The sequence below is a fragment of the Varroa destructor genome, unplaced genomic scaffold, assembly GCF_002443255.2.
Source record: "Varroa destructor unplaced genomic scaffold, Vdes_3.0 BEIS01000001.1, whole genome shotgun sequence".
Taxonomy (NCBI): Eukaryota; Metazoa; Arthropoda; class Arachnida; order Mesostigmata; family Varroidae; genus Varroa; species Varroa destructor.
Window position 1 is genome coordinate 54435612 of NW_019211454.1, and position 10491 is coordinate 54446102.

General features: G+C 40.6%; 2 protein-coding genes across 4 annotated transcripts in view; one reads left to right on the forward strand and one right to left on the reverse strand.

Annotated features, from left to right (window-relative positions):
* The window catches only part of bel (ATP-dependent RNA helicase bel), a 15188-nt gene extending 13837 nt beyond the window's left edge, over positions 1-1351 (reverse strand). Inside the window, exon 1 of the mRNA XM_022793859.2 lies at positions 1193-1351. Coding sequence (XP_022649594.1) covers positions 1193-1237 — 45 coding nt within the window. The 5' untranslated portion in view covers positions 1238-1351. The remainder of the gene's footprint in view (positions 1-1192) is intronic.
* A 514-nt stretch (positions 1352-1865) lies between these two features.
* Positions 1866-7798, forward strand: LOC111243415 (protein disulfide-isomerase A4-like). 3 transcript variants are annotated; one of them, XM_086977043.1, is made up of 6 exons: positions 1868-2843; positions 3089-3187; positions 3466-4316; positions 5527-5715; positions 5848-6116; positions 6364-7798. In XM_086977043.1, the coding sequence occupies exons 1-6, from the start codon at positions 2835-2837 to the stop codon at positions 6570-6572; spliced, it is 1626 nt and encodes a 541-aa protein (XP_086833169.1). In that variant the 5' UTR covers positions 1868-2834; the 3' UTR covers positions 6573-7798. The 3 variants fall into 3 exon arrangements, with proteins under 3 accessions (XP_022644683.1, XP_086833169.1, XP_086833170.1); XM_086977044.1 differs by lacking the exon at positions 3089-3187 and having other exon boundaries at positions 1872-2843; XM_022788948.2 differs by having other exon boundaries at positions 1866-4316.
* The last annotated feature ends 2693 nt before the right edge of the window (positions 7799-10491 follow it).

The following is a 10491-nucleotide window of genomic DNA, read 5'->3' on the forward strand; positions in this document are numbered from 1 at the left end:
TACACACCCATATATATATATACACAGACACACCCATATATATACACAGACACACATTATATATATATATATACACACAGACACACGCCCACACATATATACACACAGCCACACACCCATGCATACATATATACACAGACAACACACATACGTTCATATATATACACACACACACATATACACATACACATATATATACACTCACATACATATATACACATACACACACACGTTCATACATTTAGACACATTCACATACACACACGCATATATATATTGGATATCCGCGTGTTTACTGACTCCGAGATCAATTAAGGCGGTCAAAAGTAGTCAGCTAGTCGGATGTACTGAAAATCCTAATGAGCATTAAGATTGTTCGAACGATGCCGGTTTAGTCTAGTGCCGCTGCACTGTTTGCTTACGGCCGGCAACAATATCCGAGTTGCAAAATGGCCAAGGAAAAATTTTCAGAACTACCACAAAACGACTGAGACACAGATGCCTATTCGTTCCAAATAGTCTTCGAAGCCATCTGCGGGTACTGTAGAGAGCGTCGTCGTACCTTGCTGTGTCGAAGTTAGTGCAACAGCGTATTATAACATGGCATAGTACGACGATGAGCACCAGCGCCATTACACATTCAACTCGAAGATCCAGCCAAACTGGCAGGGAATATAGCACGTTAAGATGGATAAAATAATCTAAAATCTACTAATAGCCAGTTAGGTAGGTCCATTCTGCTACATGATATACGCGATCCGCGTAATGTGCACGTGAAAATATAATGAAAATTCTGCGAAACATGACATGAAAAGGAAGCTCGCTGGAGCATCAATAGTCGCTCCATAAACTCGTAGCAGTTGGACCAGTTAAAAATCCAACGCTAGGCTAGGCAAGGTAACGTAAGACAAGGAGCAGCAACTGCAAGCGTAGTTTAAGGGAATTCGAGCTTAACCCATCACCAGAACAGAATTTGCTAGTGAGAAGACTTTCGAGAATGGATTAAACTGCCTAAAAAATGACCGCTAGCTACGCGCACGAGGCCGCGAAACCTACTACGAGAGAAACAGAATGCGTTATAGAGGTGACCAAACGCCACTCGAGCATCGACTACTATTCAGTCAAAGTCCATTTTAGGCCTCTCGACATATCTTCCGAAATTTAGGCAAGGACAACCCCGCTTAGTACTTACTTGCTGCACTAGACCTTTTCCATTTTGGGCTGACTCAAATGTCATAATAGAGAAACTCCGTTTTCACCGAAAACCTGTTGTTTTACGATTGGCAATTCGCAAACACACAATACGTGCACACCTTTCGGGCTTAGCCGAAAACGCACAGAGAATGCAGGGGGCGCCTCGATCGCCGGTTAAAATGGCGGCATCATGAGTCGGCGCCGAATTTGAATCAGAGAGAAGAATCGTTATCAATGGAAATAACTGGTGTTTATATATTCAAATGTTAGCAATAAGTTTAGCTCTAATCAAGTACAGCCAACTGTAAAAATGAACTAATAAGTAAGTGTTTCAGACTACTCATTGTTTCGTTCGTACTAATAATATGAATAATAATTTGTAGATGGGTAGCTACACAGTAGCAGATGAATATAGGTTAACAAATTATTATATTCTGAACTTGAGATAAACTGGATTGTTTCAAATATGAAAACCTGTAATTTTAGTGCAGATCAGATATGGCGCTGAGATATTAAACTAAATTGTAAATAAGGCGTCTTTAAATAGAGTCTGTATTTTGCGCTTATAAAAAATGGTATGGAATAGAACCTCGGTACTCACATATTAATGTATATATATATATATATATTTGATTTTTATTTAACTTCTCATTTAGACAAATAAATTGTCAGGGAAGCATGGCCTCTTTCCATCGTATCGCTGTTCCTTCAAATGCTAAAGAAGGAGACGCTGCATCGGTACGAGGTTGTTACTAGGAATAAGCGCATATCGCTCTGTCCAAAGTTCACAATTTGATTTGATTTAACTGACATACAAACGGTCTACTATTTGACAATGGTTGTTTTGCCGTTTATATGGAGCGGCATTGGTGTGAGATCAATGAGTGGGTTGTGGATCGTTATGGCAGGCGACGTCATCCTCGGCCGGACGGCTGTAATACGCTGTTATGCTGGTAGCATACGTGGTTGAAATGCTGCATTGAACGAATCGCCGGACGATCTGCTACGGCGACACCCTCGCCCTCGGCCGGAGGAGCAATGGCCCCTTTTGGTTCTTTGAGAGGTGTCGCCTGTCAGCGCTATTGCCGGCCACAACAGCCATATAGCAACAGTGGGGGAATCAAACGCGAGTAAGCGCAAGCTTTCAACAGCTGTAGTAACTGTAGAGGCAGCCTTCTGTGAAACGAAAGACGTTTCTCATGGCAACAAAATAAGCATATCGAAGAGTTTAGAATAGAAATAATAATGGAGGTCCTGCCGGATCATGTTTATCTTGATTAAATGTGTATGTCGAAAATAATGCTAATTAAAACATTTTTCGTGATGCTGACTACCGGCGACAGTCGCGTTTTCGAACAAATGTGGTAGCTGATCACAGCTCAAGAGCGGTATCACCGGTTGTCTTCGGCGATGCCAAACGGCGTTCCAAGCCGGCAAGCCGAAGTCTGAAGTTCGGCGCCGCATGGGTCCTTCGCCGCTGAAGTAGTTCTGAGCTAGTTACGCACTCCGCTTACTTCTGTGTCTAACTCGACCCGTATCTGAGTTTATCGCGGCGACCCAATGAGCAATTCGCTAAGCTGCCATCGCTCCAAAGCTCAGATACCTGAAAACAGCTACGAGCAAACAATCGTTTAACAACGATGATATCAGTGTGTCATATTTTTTCGAAATATTTATTGTAAGCTTGATATAGTGTATATGCATTGTCGAATAATTGTCGTGTCAATGAAAGACTCAGGTTTGTCCATTCCTTACATATATAGGAAAGAGCATATATTTATGTATATTCAAGAAGTCGGTGCTACTCTGCGCAGCATCGGAAAAAGAACTATGAAGGACTCTACAGACCGTATGCTAGTAATAATGCGGTACTTAGTTATACTAAATATTTTAGCCGTGTGCTGGGCCAGCAGTGAGGTTGATGAGCAACATCTTCGTGCTGCCAAGGAGGACCATGCCGAAAGCGAAATCCCGATCGTGGAGGGTTACGGTGGTACGATCGACATAAAAGTGGATTCTGATGTGCTCATTTTAACTAATGATAATTTCGATATTATAGTTAATGCAAAACCTATTATCCTGGTGAATTTCTACGCAACTTGGTGCGGCCACTGCAAGAAACTCGCACCAGAGTACGAACGTGCGGCGACACGCCTAAAGGGCAGCGATAAAGTACCTCGAATCCCATTGGCGAAAGTGGATGCCTCAGTTGAATTGGATATAGCCAACAGATTCGGAATAACAGGATATCCTACGTTGCTCGTGTTTCAGAAGGGTGTGCATAGAGAATACGAGGGAGGGATGACGGCAGAGGCCATTGTTGAAGAAATGAAGAAGCTCACTGATCCAAATTACAAGCCACCGCCAACTGTTGTCAAGGTTTTGGTCATGCACAATTTCACCATTGCGCTTGCTAGGGAAAAGTTGGCACTCGTTGAGTTTTACGCGCCATGGTGCGGACACTGCAAACAACTGGAGCCTGAGCTTGAACGCGCTGCTCGAACTCTCGCATCTCGTCCGGATCCCATCCCGGTATTTAAGATTGACGCTGTCGCAGAAAAAGATCTTGCTAAGGAAGAGAATATCCCAGGCTATCCGACATTGTTTGTGACACGCTATGGTGTCAAATTCCGTTACGATGGTCCAAGAGACGAAAGTGGAATCGTCGACTATATGATTGATCAAGGGAAATCACCTAGCGAATATCTCGAGCGTCAACCTCAGTTAAAAAATCACGTGAAGCGGACAGAAACGACGTTGATTGTGGGGGCGTTCGAGTCGCTCAAATCAAAATTCTTCGAAAGATTTCTTGAGGCCGCCAATTTCGAACGAGGAAATTTCACTTTTGTGCATACTGATAAATTTGATGTAGTCAATGCTGTTCTCGGCCTCAAAAAAATGGATATAATCGCTCTACTTCAGCCTGAATGGCTTCGGTCACAATTTGAGACGGTCCGCTTGGTATACAACCATGCCAAGGCACAGTCACGTGACTTGCAAGATTGGTTTCATGCGCACAGCGTTCCACTTGTCGGACACCGCACCCGGAAAAACCTCTGGAAATACAACAAATATCCAATGGTTGTCGTATACTATGATGTAAATTTTTCCCACGAGTACAGGTTAGTGTATTTTTTTTTTCAGTTTTGAATTAACCGAACATTCAATGGCTCACCACAGATATGCATGATGGGATGAAAATTTCCTGATTGTATGTTCTAAGTCATTGGCGCGTACCAATGCGATATTTAATTCTAGGTATCTCTGTCGCCATCGCTATATAAGAACGAGGTGTGGTATGAAAGGAACTTTTGTTCCGGTGTTATTGTGTCGTCATTAGAGTTCGTAGTAACGTGAGAAAAGCGAATTGTCGTAGCAAAGGGATTTGTCAATTTTAAGACGGAAATAAAGATCCGTAGTGGAGCATGTCTACACATGGAAGAAGTTACGTTGTCACCGAATATACCATTTTTAAGCTACTTGAGGCCTGCTTAATAGTATAGGACATTAGAAAAGGTGGAAATGTCTACAGCTGGTCGCGTAAGAGCGCTTTATTACGGAACTGGGCGAAGCAAAGCTTCTATAGGCAGCAACTAGATTTGAAAAATTTTGGATCAGTTGCGGATGCGAGGCTCCTGAAGTTGGGGCGCCTCAAAGCGGCGCACGTCCATCGTTAGATTAAATCCAGAAGCAGGGATATGTTTAGATACGTCCTCGTAAACGGGCTCACGAATTAAATCAAACCGGTGCTATAGATTTCTCGAGCCCATAGACGACCGGGAAGACGAGTTCACATGCACAGTAAATGTACAGCGGATATTCGTGATTCTATATCGGTCTCGGCGTAAAAACCGCTAACCCCCGAACCTATATTATAAAGTCGGCGGCGCGTATGATAAGTCAGAAAGAAGGTTGATTGGTATTAAAGTGGGTAGAAAGCTATATTCGAAGGTTAGGGGGCCGAACACGTGCATCCCAACGTCGCCTTTTGTCATAATGAAGGTGCATACGTTCAACCGTGTATGGGAGTTTTCTCAGCTTAGGAGAACGATGAGATGGTGGAACTTGCGTATGTCGAAGCGTCAACTCGTGTTATCTCAGAGATTGAAGAGAAATATGATTTGAGCAGAGTTTACCTTGAAAGATGAGCCAGCCCACTTCGCAGCCACTACATTATTGCAAATTGTTCTATATGATTATATCTGATAAATATATTCATTTATGGTAATAAGGTTATCTATGGTAAAAAGGAATATTTGATATACAGTTCTGTCTCTCACAGCAAAGTAGAAAAAATGTTCTTTCCTGCATTTTATGATTTTATGCATTTAGGGCCGACACGCAGATTACTCGAAGGCACGTTTTGATGGTAGCGCGGGATTACCGAGACTACCACTCGGATGAGGAATTGACGTTTGCTGTTTCTAACGAAGAGACATTCATGGATGAACTTGAGATGCTGAAGCTTGCAGATAGTCCAGCCGATGTTAACGTAGCTTTTTACGCCAGTCCCAAAGAACGGTCAGTAAAATTGTATCCATTATGAGCTAAATATCGTGGATTTCTATCATATATCTCTATCGTGTAGAAATAATAATGAGCAATAGCTAAAATTTATTATTTGCAATAATTGGCTATTTTCCTCTTTTCCAGTTATGCTATGGAACCCGTGGATGATTTTGATGCAGGTGTACTACGGAAGTTTATTGAAGATGTTCTCGAAGGTAAACTTAAGCCAGTACGAAAGTCCCAACTTGCACCCAAAAAGCAGACTGGTTTAGCCAGGATCGTGGTTGGGTCAACTTTCGAGGCGGAAGTTTTAAAGGAAAAGAAGGACATTTTTATCTTTTTCTATGCACCAGACTGTGGACACTGCAAAAATTTCATGCCTGATTTCAAGAAGATTGCTAAAAAATATAACGGTGAGGACTTGTTTGGCTCTTAGTATTTAAGGCATAAACTAATTCCGTTTCGATTAGTGGAAGCAATAGAAGCCGGCATGATTTGTCTAACCGCACAACCCCCAAAGTATAGCGAAATTGACGTTATCAGTCGTAATTACTGTGCTTATCTATGATTGTAACCAATTCTTTCAATATATTTACACTAAAAAACGTAGACCTATATCCTATAAGGTGGAACTCCTATATGTACATGGTTCTATTGCAGGCACGAATTTAAAGGTAGCCAAACTGGACGCTGCACACAACGAGTTTCCTGATGAGTTCGCCATTACTGGATATCCAACTCTCTTCTTTGTTCCCACTGGTGATAAGAAGAATCCTGTGAAGTTCGTTGGGGAAAGAAATTTTGAAAATGTTATAGACTTCATAGAGAAGAATCGAAACGGGAAAAGCGAGCCGAGGAGCGAACTCTAAACGTTTTAGCTGTTATGATTGAGTAGCCATACTGTAGAAAGGGTCGATATAAAGTTAATGATGCATGACATTTTCTCGTTGGTAGCCCATTAGCCCATTTGCCTAGAAGCAAAGATTATCTGTGTAGTTCATCTTCCATCTGTCAAAACTTACGTATTTTTTGCGTAACAGATGTGAAGATTAAAAGAAATGTACTTAGCATTAATGAGAACTAGTTGAGCTAGGTGATCTGATGAAACAATGAAGTTCGTGAGTAACGTTGAATGGTCAACGATCTTTAATGTAGCGTATTTTTTTCCACAACAACCTAAAGACCCATATCGTGTAAGGATGGAACTTAGAGGCACGAATTTGAAGGTAGACTTCTTTTGTTCTCTGAAAGTCGCTTTAGAGATATTTGTTCATACGTAGCGATGGTGGACGCCCGGAGTACACATGAGATTATCTTAACTGCTATATGTTGCGGAGAAAATGCAGGGAGAGGGGCGCGAGAGGGGCGGGGGAAGGGGGGGGGATGGGTGACTATGAAAAAAGCTGTTACTATGTTAGTTTTGCTAATGCGCTCATTAAACGATTTTTCTATTGTAATATACATATCCCGTAAGAATGGTAGTGTATGTTTTCTGTATCGAGACATATATGATGAACGAATTTTGCGCTGACGGTATCTCATCATTATAGAACGTTCTAAATATTTTCGGCATCTAAATATTTGTTTCGAAATATGATTTTCGGCATGAAAACGGAAAGATTCTGCTCGAGCAGACGTCTATGGCGAGAACGTGACTGCTGTTTTGTGCGTATGTACTAATAATGCATTAAAATCGATATTCTGGTGGTTTTTACACAACGTTATCACTGGTACCGGCTATGTACAAGCTAAACAAATTTTATATAAAGGTGATAAATAGAAAGTGAGTATCAAGGTCAGCACCACGGCAAATTTTTTACTGCAACATAAAGCATAGGAAACCAATGTGTTTTATTTTATGCTGTCATCGTTATCGGCCTAACATTGTTTATATTTTACTGTCCTTTTAATTGGCGCTCTACTTAACGTGAGCAAGTGAACACAGTATTGCAAGTTTTGCTATATCTATTTAATACCGTTTTACATACCGATGGCGCGAAACTGTTAGGTGGAGTAGTCAACAGTAAAAGTGCGTTCTATAACATATAAACAATTTTATGATAATTTAATAAAGATATACATGCTTTTCATCCAATATTCATAGTTTTCAATGTATTTCCTATTTTTTATCGAAAAGGCATGTATATAAAATAGTATCCGCTCGTCATACCTCGTGTTGTGCCACTCCTGTTTTTTTCGTAAACTATAGCCTCATCATTTGTGATTTTCAAAATTCGGAGTCATTGGTTCGCATATGAGGTCTCAGCTTGTGCCTTGCGGACGCTAAATTAAAGACATACTACAGCACTTGTCTTGCCACGGTCCACCGGATGAAGTCAGATTTGCTGACTAAATTTACGCTTACATTCAGGCATTCGGTGACGTCGACAATTATAGATTTTCACCTTATTTACCACAAAACGATAACCGCATTTTCATCCAGTCCGGGCCTTTCTAAGTCCTTTCACTTTGTGTGTCTGTCCCTATAATTGTTCGCGCGGTTTGTGTATCTGTAAGAATGAAATTAGGCATAAATATAATTTCATTCATGCTAAATTCCCTTCCTAGATATATGTAACCTGGATTCATCCCTCGTTACCGGTTGTTGCCTTTGTGAGTCTTTGTGGGTTTGAGACTCTTTGGGATAACATGTTGGCTCAATGCAATACCCATTGATCTCTTGTAACATTTTCGGGTCACTGAATTCGTGTTTAATTTTTGCTATTATTATTATCGTTATTTTCCATTGGCAATGCCGTCACATCGACCTACGAGAAGCCAAATTCAAAAATTCTGATTTTAATGTCTAGCTATAATGTGGAACTCCAGGTTTTACATACCTGTGGCTTTTTCTACCTACACATATTTGCGAAGTCTCTTTCCCTATAAAAATCTAGTTCTGTATACACATATATTTTTCGCTAACTAGGTTGTAATAAGCTTAAAGCATCTACATTTGTTCGCCATAGTTGCTTATAACTAATTTGGCCTTACCAATTTTGGTATCAGTTACGCACTCTGAGGTTCTTTTGGTCAGTTGTCGTTTCGTTGTCTGTTTCTGTGTATGGATATCAGCCTCTGTATCAGATTTTTATTTAAGTAAATACATATTCCGTAACTAGTACAGAACTCCTCTGAATGTTCGCGGTTTTAGCCTCTACTTTTGGATAAAACTGAATCGGATTATTGCAACAACGTTTTATCGGTGGCCTTTTGCGACTGGATAGCCTACCTTCAACTAGAACTCTGATTTTCATCATTTTATTTGAGCCCACAACTGAAGCTGGAATATGAAGTATTAGGTGGTTAGGTGAGTGGAAGTTAATTGTGGCAAGCCGTAGTCTAACAAAGGTTTATATTGTAGTTTTTTACTTAAATGCTGGCAAGAAAGCGACCAATGCAAGTTCGATCACATAAATTACATAAACAGTTATAATCTCACAAACTGCCAAGTATGATGGGATTATGTCGAACCGCCGCACGGCCTTCGGATTCGCATTCGCCTTTTTTGTTCGAAGTGACTGTTTTTTCGAGTCGCAGAAAAGTCCCCGTTTTGTGACGTCCTTGGGTGTCTTGCTTCTAATTGCACAAGGCGCGGTGGATTATCGGCCACGGCCTTAGCAACGATATCAGGTCCAGTTAAATTTAAATACACAGCACTTATTCGTGAGTGTTCCGCGGTTTTCCTTATGTCCATACTCTTTTTTCTTAGTTTTTTTGCAATTCCTTGATTAACCCCCCAATGCTACTCCTGTGCTTATCACCGTCTCTACGAACTCTGCTAATATGCTGTCTGCAGTTATGTTTCGCCTTTAACGTGCACTTAATATGTTGTTGAGATCATTTATTATTATTAAATAAAATTTAATAATCTAAAAGATACGATTTCTGCCGATTTGACGGTGTGTTTCAGCTACTTTTCGGTTTGGCAGACCATTTATTTTGCCCTTGGCCTTCGGTAGTAGCGAGTACCGATTCCTCACTCCTATATCATCCTTGACTGAAGTTGACAGTTCATATCTACACTTTTTGTTTTATTTGTTCCTCGTTATGTGGGTGTGATTCTTTTATCACTTTCTACCAACACAGCTGACATGGCCGGGTGTCATTCAACACACATCTGAGACTTGATCTGTTCCACCTATATCGTTATTGAACTCCTTCCTATTTTCTTTTCAGCCGCTAAGTGCTTTCATTCGTACCACGGCGCACCTATTCTGTTTCATGCTCCAACTTTTTCCCTAGGGCTTTCCAGCGATGTTTTCACTGTATCAGTTGTTGTAACCAAATGCTGCTCGACTTCTGCTGCTTTTGTATAATACTATATACATATTTCGGTATTTTTCCGGTATATGTTATTTTGTTTTCTGCAAATTGTTTTTATTCTCTCGTTCAGTAGTACGAAGGAGTGGGAAAATTGAGTTTTTCAACTTTGTCAGAAATCGCTGGGAACAATTTGGATCTATTATGCCTAAATTGTCGTTGGGTTTCTAGGCTACCTAGTGCAAAGCCACAGATATTCTACTACTCGAGGTTTTTGCCTACTATAGATATCTGTAAAAGCATCAAAACGTCCACCTTATTTCCTCCTCCTAGAATACAGTTTAATTTTCATATATGATGGTTTGTACGTAGTGAAGGTACTTCATAGGGAGTTCTTTGTGAAACAGATAATCCTCTAACGAGAGCATCCTTAAATACGCTTATTTAGCTCTATTTTTAGTCTGCCTACTTTCAGTCTCCCTCAGTCTACTTGCCTAAATTTCTCATAAATAAGTTGCTAGGTTG

Coding starts and splice junctions, on each gene's coding strand:
- LOC111243415 (XM_022788948.2), top strand. CDS start 2,893: ATGCATTGTCGAATAATTGTCGTGTCAATGAAAGACTCAGGTTTGTCC. Junction 4,317..5,526: donor AATTTTTCCCACGAGTACAG/GTTAGTGTATTT, acceptor TTATGCATTTAG/GGCCGACACGCAGATTACTC. Junction 6,117..6,363: donor GATTGCTAAAAAATATAACG/GTGAGGACTTGT, acceptor GTTCTATTGCAG/GCACGAATTTAAAGGTAGCC.